Genomic DNA, 17,500 nt, shown 5'->3' on the forward strand with positions numbered 1-17,500 from the left:
CACCACCGCTCTTCCTCCCCCCCCATCAATCATTAGCTCGACCGTGATCGCCTGCACCACACGCGCGGGCTTGGCGCAGGGCAGTTTGGGATGGTGTATCTTGCCACGTTTGATGACGACACGCTCGGCACCGTTGACGTCGCTGTGAAGATGCTTCGCGCAGAGAGCGAGCAGAGCGACGAGGTGGGACGTCGTGATGATCAAGATTGCGCTTGTTGTGATTGTGGTGGTGGTTGTGATTGTGGTTGTATGTGGGGGTGACAGGAACACGGCTTGTGTTTGTTGCTTGCTGCTGCTGCTCAGCAATTCCAAACGCACGGCGCATCTCTCACGCTTCCCCCCACCAAATGCACGCACGTGTGTGTTGTGTTGTTTGTGTTGTGACGTTGCCAGCGCGAATTCCAGCACGAGGCAGAAGTGATGTTGCAGCTTGACCATCCAAACATTGTCCGTACTTGCACACAACCAGTGTCACGTGCTTTGGCGTGGTTGCGCTTGCATGGCATTGGTTCTTTTCTTTCTTCTGTATCCTCCTATGTTGTGTCCTGCCCATACTCTCACTCACCGTATCTCATGCCCTTCACACACGTACGCAAACGCACACGCAAACGCACACGCAAACGCACACACACACACATGTGCAGGTGCGCATCCTGGGCGTGTGCATGAACGACTCCCCCTGGCTGCTCGTGCTCGAGTACATGCCATATGGAAACCTTCGAAGCTTCCTCCAGGTACATAGGCACACACACACACACACACACAAACATACGCGCACTTATGTACGCACGTGCACCTACGTGCTCACCAACGTCAACACACACACACACACACACACACACACACACACACTCCACTCCACTCCACGGCACGTTTTGCAGAGTTGCTTGGAGAGAAAGCTACAGTTGACAGCGCGTGAACACCTGACTTGCTGTCGCCAGCTTGCATCTGCACTGGAATACGTCCACGCGCAGGTGCTCACGCAAGCGGTCGAGGATGGATGGTCAAGATGCTTGTGGTTGACGGTCAATGGGCGTGGCAAGCATGGCTGCATGGTGATTGTTGGGTAAAGGGAGGTTTGTGGTTGTGGTTGTGTGTGTGCTTGTGGTTGTGTCAAGGTCGGGGACGGATGGTTCACCAAAGGCAGAGAACTCATTTCGTCATCAGCTCACACGCGAACTGTCCATGCATGTGTTATCGCATGTGCCCACACACGTCACCCGTCCTGTCTGCCTCTTTGACGTGTCAGGGGTTTGTTCACATGGACATTGCTGCGCGAAATGTTCTCCTCGGACACAACATGCTTGTCAAACTTGCAGACTTTGGACAGGTGCACGCATGTGTGTGTGTGTGTGTGTGTGCGTGTGTGTGTGTGTGTGTGTAGCCGCCTGATGAACTAACATCATTCTGGCGGCTTTCTTTTTCTCACTACTTATGTGTTGCAACACACCCTCCCTCCTCTTCCTGCGTTCTCCAGGCGCGACCAAAGGACAGCAACGGCGAGTTTGTCCTGCAGACGGTGATGCGTTTGTCAGTGCGCTGGATGGCGCCAGAAACACTCGCAAACTTCAGAAAAGTGTTTTCAGAGTGCACAGACATTTGGGCATACGCCGTCACGTGCTGGGAGATCTTCATGTAAGTGCAGCACAACAGGGGTGGGTTGTCCATGTGCATGTGCATGTGCATGTGCATGTGCATGTGCATGTGCATGTGTGTGTGTGCGTGAGTGTGATGCTGTATCATGCCGTTTATGTGTATCGTGGCCAGGTTTCCAACGCACTTCACCCCATGTCCCATTTTGCTTCTTACACCTCTGCTCATCACCAACATCCCATCACCCATCCTCACCCCCCCCCCCAAAACAAACACATCACCATCATGTGCAGGTACGGCCGCCTGCCGTTCAAGTCTCTGACGACAGAGGTAGCGCGCGACATGATCCGCGAGGGCAAGGCGCGTCTCGTATCCCGCCCGCCAACCACGTGCCCAAAGGACATGTGGGCGCTCCTGTCGCAGTGCTGGGACTACGACCCCTTCAAGCGGCCGACGTTCGTGCAGATGAAGGAGGAGATTACAGCACTTGAGCAGCAGCGCCAGCACCAGGAGTGCCGCGACCTCGGCCAGCTCCTTTCTTCCATGTAGAGCACACGACTGGGGGCTGTATGTGTGTTTTCGTGTGTTTGTGCATGCGTTTTCGTGTTTGTGCATGTGGGTGTGTGCATGTGTGTTTTCGTGTATTTTTGCATGTGTGTTTTTGTGTGTTTTACCTGTGTGTTCGTGTCTGTGTCTGTGCATGTGCGCGTGCGCGTGCGTGTGTGTTTGTGTTTGTACTGTGTTTTGTTCCGTACACCTTTGTGTGCTGTTACATTACAGCTCCGTGTTTGGTGATTGTCTATCCGACCATTTTCCACGCTGGTTTGTCGTTTCATTCACTCGTAGTCGCATTTTACATGACCTGCTTTGCGTCCCCACGTTGCCCGTGCTTGCATGCATGCACACCCACGCCATCTCTGCATGAATGGCAACCCGCTTCCCTTGCCCAACTCAAACGAAGAAAGACCCTTCTTGTGCATTACTTTCGTGTTCATTCATGACCACAGAGAGGTCGCGTATGGTAACGCAAACGTACAGCGCGAATGGCGGACTGCCTTTGATGACAGGCGAAGCAAAGCAGTTCCATTACCATTGTCGCCACCCACCACTACCACCACCACCACCACCATTCGTAACCACAGCAGAATGACTCGTCACTCCTCCGTTGTCTCGACGCACTCTGTGATGGTCTCCACTTTGCCATCCGTCTCCACGACTTTGGTCGTGCACTTGCGGCTGCTCTTGCTGTGCTTCCCATGCGCCTCCGATGCTGCGTACAGACGGCAATAGTACACACACACACACACACACACACACACACACACACATGCACGAGTGAGTGAGATGCGATTCAAAAGGCGCTGAACAAGGGCCAGCCCCAGCACCACGGTCAGTTGTGCTTACGACAACCGCGGTGTGATTCGTCTCAACATTGTCTCAGCAGCAACAGCAACAGCAACAACAGCAACAGCGACGACGACGACAACAGCGACGACGACGACGACAACAACAACAACAACAACAAACAACAACAACAACAACAACAAACAACGACGACGAACATTTCATGGTGGCGAGGTGTTGTTGGAAGACTTTCTCCTCGTCCTCGTCCACGTCATCAAAGAGCCCTTCCAGCAGCAGGTCCTCGCGTGGCTGCTCGTACTTGCGCTGCCCGTGGTTGTGGCCGTGGTTGTGGTGCGCGTTTGCTTGCTGCACGGCCATGGCGTGTGCGCGGTTTGCGTCCTGGTGCTTCTTCATGTGGTCGCGCAGGTGCTGCTTCAGGTGGTCTGCGACGCCCGACGGGTCGATGCCGGCCTGCTTCACGGCGTTGAGGTGCGTCTCTGCGTGCTCCCGCAGCACGTCGTCGAACTTGCGGAAGAAGGCCTCGTAGTCGAACGGCGGTGGCGGCGGCGGTGCAGGGCCAGATGGTGGCGGGGCACCGGATGGGCCACGCCGTGTCATGTAATTCGGGTCCACCCCACCGGGACCAATCATGGCATCGTACTGAGCGCGCAGCGCCTTGTCGTTGAGCGTCTCATAGGCTGAACCACGTCAAGCGAGGATGCACAATGAGATTGCGTGTGTGTACGTGTGTGTGTGTACGTGTGTGCGAGTGTACGTATGTGCGTGTGTGTGTGTGTGCATTAGCCAGGGGATGATCGCATCCATGCGAGGGCGTTGAAGCACATACGGCTTGTGCAAGTTGAAGGGGGAGGGGTGCGTGTTTTCCTCAACACACCACAGACACACAGACAGATAGACAGACACACATAACTGGTTTGCGCTCAGCTACACCCACCTGCTGCGATGGTGATGAACATCTTCTGTTCCTCGGGATCGGGGTTCTTGTCGGGATGGTACTTGAGAGCGAGCTGTCGGAACGCACGCCGCACTGCAGATCGGGCGCAGTCCCTTGCCAGACCCAGCATTTCGTAGTGGTTCCTTGGATCGCTCGCATCACAGCCCGGGCTCAGACTGCTTGCCACAAGCAGCAGCCCAGCCACAACCACCACCAGCAAGCGCATCATTGTCGTTATGTCGTTTGTGTCGGACGTGGCTGTTCAAGTTGGGAAAAGTGACCAATATCATTCGTGAAACGTCGTGCCTCAAACCAAGCAAGCGACAGCAACAAAGCGCGCACCACACACAACCAAAACAAAAGCAGGCATCATGAGCACGGCGAAAGGTGTGTTGTGTTGTGTGTGTTGCGTGCAGTGTGTTGTGTTGTGTGTGTTGTGCAGTTACGTTACGTTATGTGATTGTTGGCTGTGCTGAACAATCAGCTGCAGCTATGTTGTGATCGAATGTCACACCAATACACCACACACCACACACAACACACCACACACCACACACCACACAACAACAACAACACAACAACAACAACAATTCAGGTGCAGCGGACAAGAACACACAACAGGGCATCCATGCCACAGGCAAGCGGGTGCCCGAGTCATACGAGCGGGTGTACACGTCAGTGTGCCCGCAGAATGAAAACCGCATCACGCGGCACACATTCATGCAGCTCTGCCGATCAACCATGATTGGCAAGGAGGCTGCAGACGCCATCTGGTCCAGCGTCGACCTCAACAAGACAGACGCCATCGACAAAGGTGTGTGCATGTGTGTCTGTGAGTGAGCGAGTGTGAGTGAGTGAATGAGTGAGCGAGTGGATGAGTGAGTGAGTGAATGAGTGTGTGCACGAGTGGTGCTGTTGCCATTCACGTGCTGTGTGATGTTTTGATCGCTGCTTAGTTTACACACACACACACACATACACACACAACGTCGCATGCAACCATGCGCAGATGGTTTGTTTTGGGCCCTGGGGCTGATTGGGATGCAGCAGAGTGGGTTCTCCCCCGACATGGCGACACTGCAGGAGGCGACCGAGCTACCGGCCATCAAGATTGACAATCTGCACACGCTGCAGCAGACAGCCGAGCGTGACAACATTGCCCCGGAATATTCCTTCCGCGAGCTGGAGGTCAGTGCGCACATGTGTGCGTGCGTGTGTGTGTGTGTGCGTGCGTGTGTGTGTGTGTGTGTAAGCATGTGTGCGTGTTGTTTTGCGTTGTTTGCTTTGTGTTTCCTTCCGTGCAACACCAGTGCGTGCGCGTGCGCCTCTGATCGAACCATTGGTGTCAATCGATTGCACTTCAGGAGTCTGAGTTTATTCAAGTCAACCTTGGCAAGGAGGCCGGCATGTTCAAGAAGCACACCACTTACACCATCTTCTCAAAGGTAAGAACAGCGTCATGCTCACATGCCAAGCGCATACATGTACACTGGCATAGACCATCGCAATCACACACATACACGCACGCCCACACACACGCGCGCGCGCGCATACACAACTGAATTAAATCACCTGCCATCAACTCTTGCTCACGTTCACGCGTCCACCACCGCCCGTGTTGCCATGTGCCAGCGCCGTAACGTGACGTGCACGCGGCGCTACAGCGACTTTGAGCCGCTCGATGCCCTCCTCCGCAAACGCTTTCCATATCGCATCATCCCACAGTACGCAACCAATTGCTCTGTGTGCGTACGTACGTGTGTGTGTGCAAGTGTGCGTGTGTGTGCGTGTGCGTGTGCGTGTGTGCATGTGTGTGTATGTTTGTGGTGCGATACACCAGTTCATGTCATCATCGCCTACTACAGGCTGCCGCCAAAGACGTTTGGTGGAAACAAGAACAAATCTTTCCTGCAGAAGCGCCGCAAAGCGCTTGAAAGGTGCGCATCGGATCATGTGCATTCATGTACGTGTGTATGTGTATGTGTATGTGTATGTGTATGTGTATGTGTGTGATGGTGCGTTTTCACGGCCTCTTATCAGCGCCTGATTACTTCTCTGCGTCTTCACGCATGCGCATTTACATGTACATACGTGTGCGTGTGTGTGCACCAGGTACCTGACGTTTGTGTGCCGCCATCCCGTGATGCGCGATGACGAAGCGCTCGACGTCTTCTTCACATACGAGGGCGGCGATCTCCAGTCCAGACTCAAAGGTCTCTTGTTGGGTTGCTTGGTTTGCTTGTGTTGTTTGTTTCGTCCGTCTCGTTTGCTTTTTGCTTGTTCGCTTGGTTTGCTTGGCTTGCTTGGTTTGCTTGTGTTTTGGACACTTGTGACTGCGATGATGTTGTGCTTCTGACGACCGTTTCACGACCTAACAGCTCCAACCCCTCCCCTCTTTCTCCTCCACCTTCTACCATTCTGCCAAAGACATGGGCAAGGTTGCGAAGGACGAGTTCCAGACAAATCCGCTCGCGCTGCACGTGGAACAGCATCTCCCGGACAATATTGCAGCGGCCATCCAGTCCACACACACGGAGCTCGAGCCCGTCCTCGCAACGTGCGTGCGTGCGTGCGTGCGTGCGTGCATGTGCACCTGCAGTGGTGTCAGTGCTGATGCTGTGCGTGGTCTGTGTTGGTGGCACCTGGCATCTGTGTTTCAAGTGCACTCTGCTGTTATTGGTTCCTGTCGTTGACACACACACACGCACACACGCGCACACACACACACACATGGACACACACACACACACATGGACACACGCACGCACGCATACACGCACACGCACACACGCATGCACATACACGCACGTATGCAGGATGAAATCGCTGCGAGAGACGGCTGAGAAAGTTGTGGCGACAACGGAGACGCAGGCGCTGCTCTGGACCGCATTCGCCGCCGATATCAAGTCAGACACGAATACATGCGTGCCGCGGCGGTGGTTGGTGGTGGTGGTGGTGGTGCACGCAGAGTGGAGTGCGTATGTTACCTCGCTTCGTACTGCTTTCGTGTGGTCGTTTTTGGGTGTCATTTTGCAGAGTGTGCTACCCGCTCACTTTGCCCCCCCCCAACCATGTTCCAAACCAACCCCCGTAGAAAGCTCGGCTTATCGCAGATGTCGCACGTTGCCGGGCACAACAAGGCGCAGGCCCTGGAGACGGGGCTCAGGTCAGGCAGGCGGGCGGTGCTGTGTGTGTGTGTATGTGTGTATGTGTGTATGTGTGCGTATGTATGTTATTTGCGGCTACACGTGTGCAGGCTCGTCGATTATCACGCACGTATTCACGCAACGTTCTCTTGTCCGTACCCCAATGCACACACACACACACACACACACACACACACACACACACACACACACACACACACACACACACACACACACACACACACACACACGCAACCGTCCATCAGGGACACGTCGAATCTGCTCAAGTCTGTTGTTGACCGCCGTGAGGAGCAGTGCGTGCGGGAGATGGACGGGCTGGTGCACAACTTGCAGAACTTGCACGAGATCCTGTCTGCATTTCGCGACCTGCTCACGCGCCGCCTCAAAGGCATTGCCAAGGACGTTGGATCGACCGTCAAGAAACAGGTGGGGCGCTGGATACGGGTTGGCGTGCATCTGTGTGTGTGTGTTTGTGTGTGTTGAGCACAGGGTTATCCTACATTCATTCACCTGCTTTCCTCCTATTATACACACGCACACACACTCACACTCACACTCACACTCACACTCACACTCACACTCACACTCACATGCACGCACACACATACACTGCGTGTGCAGACGCGTGATCGGAGCCGGCTGAGCAGCAGTTCGGACGGCGCAGAGTCGGCAAAGTTGGAGGCGAAGATCCAGCAGCGCGACTCTGCCCTGCAGTCGCTCGCAGCGGTCAACAACTTCTCCATGTACTGCGTCTGGTGCGAGAGCAAGCTCATCAAGGTGTGCCCAACCCTCGTGTGCAATGTGTGTGCAGTGGTGTGTGTGTGTGCAATGTGTGTGCAGCGTGTGTGTGTAATGTGTGTGCAGTGTGTTAATTTGTTGTGTGTTGAGAGTGTTTGTTTCACATGCTTGTATGTGTGTGTGCGCGCGCTTCTGCGTCGGTGACGCTCTCTCTATTTCTGTTGTTGATGCAGTTTTTCACTGCTCTGGAGTTGGTTTGGCCATTCGCGCGCGTGCTTGTGCTTGTGACCCGATTGCCTCACCTCCACACCGTGTTTGCGTGCGTGTTGTGCAGGCCAATATTGCGCAGATTGGGACAATGCTGGAGGAGATGGTCACATCGCAGATCACCGGCCACAAGCAGGTGAGACGCGTGACTACACCCCCCCCCGGGCAAACTGTGAACATGCGAGGATGTACCTGCACACTGTCGGAGGCCACCACGGCTTGTGGCGTTTGCACGGGCTCACATCCACTTGCATCTTGTTGTTGTTGTTGTTGTTGTTGTTGTTGTTGTTGTTGTTGTTGTTGTTGTTGTTGTTGTTGTTGTTGTGGTTGTTGTTGTGGTTGTTGTTGTTCTGATCGTAGATGGCGTCGGCGTGGACGCCGCTCCTGGACACCGTGACCCGCCTTGTCCAAGACCTGCACTTGGAGTGATGGAACACAAGGCACACACACACACACACACATCTCACACGATAATGTAGGTGCTTTTTCAGGCCTCGTTTTGTTACATGCCATGACGCGCTCGCTGTTTGCCGTGTGTTTCGCTTCATGGTAGTCGTGCAAGCACCAGAATATATGCCTTGAGCAAAAACAAAGAGGAGGGGAAGGTTTGCGGTACGTACAGGCGAGGTGCGCACAACACACAACACACAACACACAACACACAACACACAACACACACAACAACACACACAACAACACACACAACAACAACAACAAAAAAAAAGGAAGTCTCACCGACTGGAATCGAACCAGTGACCGTAGGAATTCTGAGTGTAAACCGTCTACAATCCCACGCTCTGCCAACTGAGCTACGGTGAGAAGCTCGTTACGTATTTTGGTTTCATTTACTCATTTCTAAGCGACTTGTGCTGTTTTCGTGTGTTGTGTATTTTCGGCTGGCTGCTGCAGAGACAAAAACAACAACGAACGGCGATGGCGGACGACCACCGAGCGTTTCGGGCGAGGCGGCTGTCGTTCTTTCATGAGCATGCGAGGGCAAGGACGGCAGCGGATGACGACAGCCGTGCCGGTGGCAGTGGGGACGCAGAAGACACGGACGGAGATGACACCGCTCATTCCATGGCTTCATTTGACCGCAAGGTTGGTTGGCTTGCGTGTGATTGATTACATGACGGTGTGTGTGTTTGAACGAATGCATGTTCATGCACGCGCCTACGTCCTGCATGCCATGCGTGTGTGCCCCTGCCGCTCATCACGTCCAGCGTCCTCCTTCTCCCTTGCTCACTCTTCTTGCTGTTCTCTCTGCAGACACACACAGAGCAGCAGCGGTACTGGCTGCGATCGCTAACGCGGTGGGATCTGGATGGCCTCTCCGTGATGATCAGGAAAGACCCCAGTCTTATCGCAACCACAGACCTGTACACCGGGTGAGCCACCACACCACACACACATACACACACATACACACACACATACGTGCACACATACACATACACAGACGACATGTACACGCTGGCGTGCACACCGGTTTGGTTTTGCTCGGTTTGTCGTCGTAGAAACTTGGTTTGTGGCTGTCATGGCCACCCCATGTGACTCACGAACGGGAGGGGGTGTCATGGTGTTGGCGCGTTTCGCTTGCAGCTCGTGTGCATTGCACTACGCGGCAAGGCGTGGTGACCTGGAACTGCTGCAAGTACTGCTGCAGGGCGATTATCAGGCAGCGTTGCATGTTCAGAACTTTGCCGGAAACACACCATTGCATGTCGCCTACGCCAACAACATAAATGGCAAGAACAGCGCCATCGTCGAACACCTCAAAGTCATCGGTGCGTGCTTGCACGCTTGCGTGCGCCAGTGCATGGCCTGTGCAATGCTTGTGTGTTTGGCTACGACCACAGCTGACAGCTATGCTGTGCTGTGCTTGGTTGGTTTCGCAGGCGCTTCGGAGGACATTCAGAATCACGCCGGCCTCACGCCTGCTGATATGGAACAGAAAGCTTACGCGTGAGTGACAGGCACCCTGCCCTAGTGTGAGTGTGAGTGTGAGTGTGAGTGTGAGTGTGAGTGTGAGTGTGAGTGTGAGTGTGAGTGTGAGTGTGAGTGCGTGTGTGAGTGTGAGTGTGCAGCAAGCGTTTGTATGCGTTGGCCTGCTACTTACCATTTCTCCCCGAACGGCGGTGTATGCTGCCCCGGCGCTGTTCTCTATTGCCAACACAAGCGAGTCGAAGCTGTTGCCGCTGGTGCAGCTCGAGCGACAGAAGAAGAAAGAGGCGCGCGTGAAGCCAAAGCTCTTCCAACCGCCCGACACCACCGAGTCCCCACTGCAGCGCCGCCTCACCCTCCGCGAATCCGTCGGTGGGTCAACCGTTCGTGTTGTGTGTGTGTGTGTGTGTGTGTGTGTGTGTGTGTGTGTGTGTGTGTGTGTGTGTGTGTGTGTGTGTGTGTGTGTGTGTGTGTGTGTGTGTGTGTGTGTGTGTGTGTGTGTGTGTGGGAAGCCATCTCTGAGTGTCTCGCCTGCTTTGCTTGTAATCAGACGTCCTCAACCCTACCTACACCACCAACGCACCGCGTCTCTGTTGCCAGGTGCGCTGTTCCGTGGGCGGCGCGGGACGGCGGGCACAAAGGACAGACCGAGCGGGTCATTTCGCCGCCGCACAAAGACCGCCTCCGCTGCCTCCTCCTCTGCCATGCTTGCAACCAGCCCCGCACCGGCACACACGTCCGCAGGTAGGTGTGTGTGTGTGTGCCGTGAGTGAGTGAGTGAGTGAGTGAGTGAGTGAGTGAGTGAGTGAGTTAGTGAGTGAGTGAGTGAGTGAGTGAGTGAGTGAGTGAGTGTGTGTGTGTGTGTGTGCGCGCGCGCTTGCGTTGATTGTCTGTTAGCAGACGCATCGCCTGCCAACACCTCCGTATTCTCACTTCTCTGCCATCCCCAATTTATTCGCCAGGAGCGCTCTTCTCTCCGCCACCCGGCAGTTCGCCCTTCAAGTTCCCAAACCGCAGCCACACCCTCACCTCCATCTCGTCAAATGTATGAAATTTGATCACACCAGCCTTGGCTTGTGTGTGCGAGTTTGTGTGTTTGCGTGGCTGTGTGCCTGTGTTTTCCCGATTTGTCTGGCCGTCTGCTCTTGTGCCTGTGTGTGTGTGTGCGTGTGTGTGTGTGTCTATATATGTCTCTCTCTCTCTCCTTGTTTTATGCTTGCGTTCCTTCACATTTGTCACGGTGACACTTATCACGTCTATCCTCACGCCAATTAACGCCCCCCGCCCTCACACGCCATCATTCCCCTCTCCTCTGCAGCCGCAAACGCCGTCAACACCGCGCTCTGCCTCTGCGGGATCGGTGCAGGGCTTTTTCCAACGCGTCGCAAGCAGCAGGAAGAGCAAGGCCAAGTTTGGCTGATGTACCAATGTGGAAGGAGCGAGCGTTCGGTGGCAGTGGCAGTGGTGGTGCTTGGCTGCTTTGTCTTGTATGCAAGGTAGGATGATGGTGGCGACACAATCTTGTGCAAACTACACACACTGCGATGATCAGGTGTTTCCGTGTGACAAGTAAATGTAAAGACAGCATTGGTTGAAAAGCCAGGTACTCGCTCTATTCTTTGTTTTATGTTGTGTGCTGTGTGGGTGTATGTGGTTTTGGCGGGGTGCTTTGAGCTGCTCGCAGCCACAACAATACAAGCCGAGTGGTTGGCTGAAGCGTGGGATGGCATTTCTTCAAACTCATTCCACCCATTCCACCCACCCGTCTTTGTCAATAAAGCACACTGCCACATCGCTCACGATCCCTCGCTGACGTGCATGTGTAGTGCTCAAGTGGAACTGTCTTATTGTCTGAGACCAAAAAAAAAAAAACGGTGTTCGGTCCAACACCGCCACGCCACCGCAGTGCACCACATTCGCATGCTGTCTCGACAACGAAGCATCCACACAGACCAACACACGCATTTCGCACGTTGTTTCATCGATTCTCAAGTTCAGACACCACCACCAGTCAAGAAACAAGCGACCAACCCCAGAGTCTAACAAGTCCGAGACGCACAGCCAGCCAGCAACGGTAACCCACGCCAGCACACCGAAGGAAACGCAAGTGCGCCCCCCACCAGCCCTACCACATGCAGGAGCACCACCAACTTCATCACCACCACTTTCAACACCAGCAACAGTAGCACCAGCAGCACCAGCACCAGCACCAGCGTCTGCCACCACTACGAGGTGACGTTGAGCTTGAGGCGGCGGCGCGGTTTGAGCACGGCCGGTGTCTCCATTGCTCGCGGTTTCGGCTTCACCTGCGCGTCGTACGCCCGCCCAACGTGGTTCTCCCACACGCGAAGGCGGTCGAGTGCGGCCTGTTGCCGGGCGGCGTGTGGATCCGCGGGCTCGTCGTCCCATGCGCTCGCGTGCTGGCTGCGCTCCTGCTCCGTCAGCAGATGCAGGTAGCTCACGTCCGACTGATGGCCCGGAAGAGAGAGTGTGTGTGGTGGGGGGGGGGGAGGAATGCGTATGTATGAGTGACATGAGCATGTGGATGTGTGTGTACGTATGCATACGAGTGACATGAGTATGTACGTACGTATGCATACGAGTGACATGAGTATGTACGCATGTATGTGTGCACACGTACGTATGCATGAATGACATGTGTATATATATACATGTATGTGTGTATGTGTATGTGTGTGTGTGTGCTCATAGGTGCAACCGTGCCCAACACATGAGCACGACGGCACCATGACATGTTTCTGCTGCGCTTACCTGCGTGCTGTCGATCCATCGGTCAAGCGCTTTGACGTTGTGGTGGCCCTGCATGGTGCATCACAAGAAACAAGCATGGAGGTGCAGCGCAGCGCAATGAGCGCAGTCTGATGTGGTGGGGAGGTCATACAAACAACAGCAGAGACAAGCAGCGCCCACCAACCAGCAAGCACGAACGAACATACGTCTACACGCACCTGGATGTCGGTTGTGTCCTGTTTGTTCTTGCGGAAGCGGCGGGGCACGCGAGGAAGACTCTGCAACACATGGAGGACCGGCGATTGCTTGTGAGAATGCATGGCATCACACGCGCAAAGCACCGCCACGTGTTGACCAAACAAACACAAGATGTAATCACGATGAAGCACAAAGAGCGCGTACATGTGAACACACAAGCACACAAACACACATGTGCACGTGGCATCTGACCGAGAGGTAGGTGCACTGTCCGGATCTGAACATGATGATGTCATCATCAACGGCATCGGCGCCATAGAGGCGGCGGTTGCTCAGGTTGCACCTGACAGACAGACAGACACACACACACACATACACACATACACACACACACACACACACACACACACACACACACACACACACACGTGAGCACATGCATGCACGCAAACACATGCACAAGGGGAAAGATTGCTTGAGCAACAATGCGCTGAGGCAGACGAGCGAGATGGCGTGCACACCTCCAGGCCGAAGGGTAGGCGTGACGCAGTGCACGCTGGCGGTTTTGCAGCAGCCCGTACACGTCATTGTGGATAATGGCATTGGTCGTCTGTCAGGCACACGTATCACACACAACAACATATCAGCGGGATGGCATGGACACACGAGCAATCAAGCATGGATTGTCAACGCGCACACGGTCAACAACACATGACAATGGCGCGGTTGCAGGCACCTGCAGTTGCGTGCGCTCATAGTTGTACGTCTCCAACATCCCCGTGACCAAATCCTGCAACGCAATAACTCGTCGTCACGTGAGATGCACACCGACAGGCAAACGCACAAATGCACACACACACACACTATCTCTCTCTCTCTCAAACATTTACACGACTGCGTGTGCAGAACACAGCAGTGCATCGGCGTACGCGAATGTCATCGAATCTGTCGCTCATGGCGCCGCCGCTCATGATGAGGTGGAGAATTGCTGGCGGATCAACAAACTCCGCCATCTGCCGCACAACCTCCCTGCACACACGTGCGCGTGGAGAACACAGCCATACTGTGAGGAGAGAACACAACAGGTGCAAGCAAATTTCGAAGCCCTCGCATTCAGGATGACACGATACGGAGCACACACACACACACACACACACACACACACACACACACACGCACAGAGTTACGCACTTCATATGTCTGTTCATGACGTGGGCGTAGTCGCCGCCTGTCAGCCGCAGTTTTGTGCGCATAATCTGCTGGAATTCAATGAGGACCTCGAGCGTCTTGCACCAGATGCTGCGACGCTCCTTCTGGTCCGGCATCCTGTGGTGCCGTGTGCACACCGGTCAGGACACGTGTAGTTGCACGGGGAGACACGAACACAAAACGTTGCGCAAAGAAAAACATGCAATCAGGCGCACTGCCTCGTTCCCATGACAAACAAACAAACACACACACACACATACACACACTCGCCCACACAGACAAACACACAAACGAGCAAACACGTCCACATTTATATCCTGAGTTGTCACCTGCGAGAGCAGCGCTGCAGCATGTCGAGCACAACATCGAGAAACTTGCGGAACGCCTTGATGGCGGGCTCTCGTGGATCAGGGTCTGGATCCTGCAGCGGCTCGCCCGCTTGCTCTTGCCGAGTCAGCATTTTCTCCACTTGCTCAAAGGCAAGGTTGTACTGCGAGAGCTGCGTGAGTAGTGTCTGCGGGGGGGGGGGGAGAGACAAAGCATAACGTGGCGCACGTGTGGTGGGTGGCATAGTGAGATGGCGGGACATTGGTGTGTTGCAGAAGAATGTAACACAGGTCAACCCATCATGACAGACATCATGTTCACAAATCACAGGCGTACACAAGATGCAAACACAGACACATACACACACAGACACATACACACACAGACACACACAGACACAGACACACAGACACACAGACACAGACACAAACACAGACACAGACACAAACACAGACACAGACACACACCTCGCGAATGAGGGCGTAAGCCTGGAGGAATTCGCCCTTCCTCTCCAGGAGCCACGCCGTGGCATCTGTGAGCTTGTATCGCTTGGTGAGCACAAGACACTGCTCAATGCGCACGTGCTCGTGCGTCTTGAGGTAGTTGTAGACCTCTGTTGGGTGGTCGCGGCACATGGCTTCGATGAACGCCTCCTCCAGCTCAGCGGGCAGATTGTAGTCTGTGCCCTCGGGCGCGCGGTCCTGCGGTGTCGGGCACAGTGGAGGCAGGAGGAAGACGTGGTGGCGGTTGTGCGAGGTCAACAAAGAAGGCAGGACAAAGCGCACGCTCTGTTAAACACTCAAAACACACACACACACATGCACACAAGCACACACTCACGCACACGTTCGCATGACTCACTCTGAGATGGAAAACGCTCTTGAGGAACTGATAAAACAGTTCTGGAGTGGAGGAGAGGCGTTGTGCAAACTGACAGTGTGCAGTTGTGCATGTGTTTGGCAGGAGAAACATTGATGTGAGAGCAAGGTAAAAAGGGGGTTCCAAGACAGTGTGCAGAGGAGGATGCAACAATAAGGGCACAACAGGGTTGGCACAGCACAGGCGCACCAGCATGAGCTGCGGGTTGAAGCACGCCAGAATCAGCTTGGCCGTGTCCTGCGGTGGTTGTAGCAGCAGCGACAGCGATTGAACATGTGAGCCACTGATGAAGAACTCAAACTATTGAGGCACGACGAGCTACTGTTGTCTCTCACTCACACTCTCACACGCACGCACTCTCACACGCACACACACACACATACACACACTCTCACACGCACGCACTCTCACACACACATACACACACCTGTGCGCTGATGCGAACAAAGTCCTCGATGTGGTCGACTGTTGCCTCTTTGATCTTCTGCGCCTCCGACGGCGGCACGTACTGCTGCTTCAGGCAGCGGTGGATGAAGGGGAACACGAGGTGCTGGCGTGCCGGGTCGCGCAGGTAGCACGGCACAATGTCCGCATACCGCTGCTGCTCCGAGTACACCCGCTCGCACACCATGTAGAAGCCTGCGCGACATGGGTGGCGGTCGTCGGAATGAGGGCAAGGTTTGTTTTGCAGGCGAACGGTGCGGTGCACAAGACACATCACAGGTAGACCAAGAAGCACATCACACAGGCACGCCCTGCAATCCACGTACAAACAAACAAACAAACAAACAAACAAACAAACAAACAAACAAACAAACAAACAAACAAACAAACAAACAAACAAACAAACAAACAAACAAACAAACAAACAAACAAACAAACAAACACACACACACACACACTATCTCAGTACCTGCTTGTTCGCACGATGTGAGGAGTTTTTCGACATCAAATTGCGCCAGACCGCCGGCGTCAAGCAGATCAAGCAGCGCCTGCGAGTGAATGGGAGAGAGAGTGTGCAAATGTGTGTGAGTGTGAGTGTGAGTGAGTGTGTGAGTGTGTGAGTGTGTGAGTGTGTGAGTGTATGAAATTGAGAACGAGCGACAGCCAGCCAGGCAGAGAGCATGATGAGAAGACAACAGCTTCATTGGCTGCAACACGCAAACGCCAACGCACACCAAGCCTGCACACTCGTCGCCATGCATCCAGCACTTGTGCCACACCTGTTCCTGCTCGTCCTTCCTGCCGGCGTCTGTTGACGTGAGGCGACGCAGCACTTGGTCAAACAGCGTCCGGTCAACCTGAAACACCACGAAACAATGGCATCATGAGACAATTGCTCGTGTGTGCGGGTGTGTGTGTGTGTGATGGACGTGTGTGCACGTGTATACACACGTGTACTGGCATTCCACACATTTTGCGTGTAGGTGCGCGAGGGATTGCGTGCTCTGTTGTCTGCTGTGCCACATACCGAGATGATGTTGTCGTGTCTGGAGACCTGCCGGGCGATGAATGTGAAGAGGTGGCAAACCTAACAGGCACCCAAGGGAGAAAGATACACATCACAAAATGAGACAAAATGAGACAAAATGAGACCCCACGACACAATGAACGTGGTTGAGGAATGCAAGGCAATCATGCCAGCTTCAGGCGAGAGGGATGTCATGCATGAGAAATGCACAAACCTGCTCTGGTGTGAACGTCATGTTCTTTCCTTTGTTGTCCTTCACCATCACAAACAGCAGACTTTCCACCACAACCTACAGCAGCAGCAGCACAGCATTCCGTATGCGTGAGTACGCGTAACAGCCGGAAGACGGACAAGACAAGTATTGGACATGCAGGTGAATAGACAGATAGCCACACGGATACACAGACACAGGTACAGACAGACAAAGCGGAGAGACAAGGCAGAGAGACAAGGCAGAGAGACAAGACACAAACGAAGCAGACACACACACACACACACACATACACACACACACACACACACGCACACACACACACACACACACACAGACACAGACACACACACACCTGTCTGCTCGGGAGGGCGGGCCCCGAGGGGTCTGGATTGGCGACGAGGTCTGTTTCATCAAAGGCAATGGCGAGGACATTGAGAAACTCT

General features: G+C 54.3%; 5 protein-coding genes and 1 non-coding gene across 6 annotated transcripts in view; 3 read left to right on the forward strand and 3 right to left on the reverse strand.

The window, feature by feature from the left end:
- PTSG_02132 (TK/HMTK protein kinase) overlaps positions 1-2,643 on the forward strand; it is a 4,650-nt gene extending 2,007 nt beyond the window's left edge. The window contains exons 7-13 of the mRNA XM_004996557.1: positions 37-183; positions 394-447; positions 645-734; positions 882-974; positions 1,250-1,330; positions 1,478-1,635; positions 1,887-2,643. Of these exons, the coding sequence (XP_004996614.1) occupies positions 37-183; positions 394-447; positions 645-734; positions 882-974; positions 1,250-1,330; positions 1,478-1,635; positions 1,887-2,142 (879 nt within the window). The 3' untranslated portion in view covers positions 2,143-2,643. The remainder of the gene's footprint in view (positions 1-36; positions 184-393; positions 448-644; positions 735-881; positions 975-1,249; positions 1,331-1,477; positions 1,636-1,886) is intronic.
- PTSG_02133 (uncharacterized protein) lies at positions 2,563-4,161 on the reverse strand. The gene is made up of 3 exons (XM_004996558.1): positions 3,893-4,161; positions 3,156-3,635; positions 2,563-2,863 (listed from the first exon to the last, which is right to left on the reverse strand). Exons 1-3 carry the CDS (start codon positions 4,119-4,121, stop codon positions 2,748-2,750), a joined length of 825 nt encoding a protein of 274 aa, XP_004996615.1. The 5' UTR covers positions 4,122-4,161; the 3' UTR covers positions 2,563-2,747.
- Positions 4,162-4,183: 22 nt separating this feature from the next.
- Positions 4,184-8,650, forward strand: PTSG_02134 (uncharacterized protein). The gene is made up of 14 exons (XM_004996559.1): positions 4,184-4,279; positions 4,488-4,706; positions 4,902-5,080; positions 5,257-5,337; positions 5,525-5,616; positions 5,758-5,829; positions 6,005-6,105; positions 6,320-6,449; positions 6,709-6,798; positions 6,987-7,058; positions 7,305-7,485; positions 7,681-7,836; positions 8,132-8,200; positions 8,425-8,650. Exons 1-14 carry the CDS (start codon positions 4,264-4,266, stop codon positions 8,491-8,493), a joined length of 1,527 nt encoding a protein of 508 aa, XP_004996616.1. The 5' UTR covers positions 4,184-4,263; the 3' UTR covers positions 8,494-8,650.
- A 143-nt stretch (positions 8,651-8,793) lies between these two features.
- On the reverse strand, positions 8,794-8,883 carry PTSG_20070. Its single transcript has one exon. It is a non-coding gene; the product is annotated as a tRNA-Tyr (tRNA).
- A 47-nt stretch (positions 8,884-8,930) lies between these two features.
- PTSG_02135 (uncharacterized protein) lies at positions 8,931-11,595 on the forward strand. The gene is made up of 8 exons (XM_004996560.1): positions 8,931-9,165; positions 9,334-9,452; positions 9,667-9,851; positions 9,963-10,029; positions 10,244-10,380; positions 10,609-10,752; positions 10,971-11,053; positions 11,327-11,595. The coding sequence occupies exons 1-8, from the start codon at positions 8,998-9,000 to the stop codon at positions 11,426-11,428; spliced, it is 1,005 nt and encodes a 334-aa protein (XP_004996617.1). The 5' UTR covers positions 8,931-8,997; the 3' UTR covers positions 11,429-11,595.
- A 238-nt stretch (positions 11,596-11,833) lies between these two features.
- PTSG_02136 (uncharacterized protein) overlaps positions 11,834-17,500 on the reverse strand; it is a 9,556-nt gene continuing 3,889 nt past the window's right edge. The window contains exons 11-28 of the mRNA XM_004996561.1: positions 17,410-17,500; positions 17,058-17,132; positions 16,844-16,903; positions 16,596-16,673; positions 16,286-16,364; positions 15,800-16,011; positions 15,562-15,609; positions 15,355-15,423; positions 14,961-15,194; positions 14,496-14,680; positions 14,149-14,283; positions 13,887-13,986; positions 13,694-13,747; positions 13,479-13,567; positions 13,210-13,300; positions 12,978-13,037; positions 12,781-12,828; positions 11,834-12,476 (exon numbers count right to left, since the gene is read on the reverse strand). The exon at positions 17,410-17,500 is cut by the window's right edge and continues 117 nt beyond it. Of these exons, the coding sequence (XP_004996618.1) occupies positions 12,234-12,476; positions 12,781-12,828; positions 12,978-13,037; positions 13,210-13,300; positions 13,479-13,567; positions 13,694-13,747; positions 13,887-13,986; positions 14,149-14,283; positions 14,496-14,680; positions 14,961-15,194; positions 15,355-15,423; positions 15,562-15,609; positions 15,800-16,011; positions 16,286-16,364; positions 16,596-16,673; positions 16,844-16,903; positions 17,058-17,132; positions 17,410-17,500 (1,951 nt within the window). The 3' untranslated portion in view covers positions 11,834-12,233. The remainder of the gene's footprint in view (positions 12,477-12,780; positions 12,829-12,977; positions 13,038-13,209; positions 13,301-13,478; positions 13,568-13,693; positions 13,748-13,886; positions 13,987-14,148; positions 14,284-14,495; positions 14,681-14,960; positions 15,195-15,354; positions 15,424-15,561; positions 15,610-15,799; positions 16,012-16,285; positions 16,365-16,595; positions 16,674-16,843; positions 16,904-17,057; positions 17,133-17,409) is intronic.

The sequence above is a fragment of the Salpingoeca rosetta genome, assembly GCF_000188695.1.
Source record: "Salpingoeca rosetta unplaced genomic scaffold supercont1.5, whole genome shotgun sequence".
Classification (NCBI taxonomy): domain Eukaryota; class Choanoflagellata; order Craspedida; family Salpingoecidae; genus Salpingoeca; species Salpingoeca rosetta.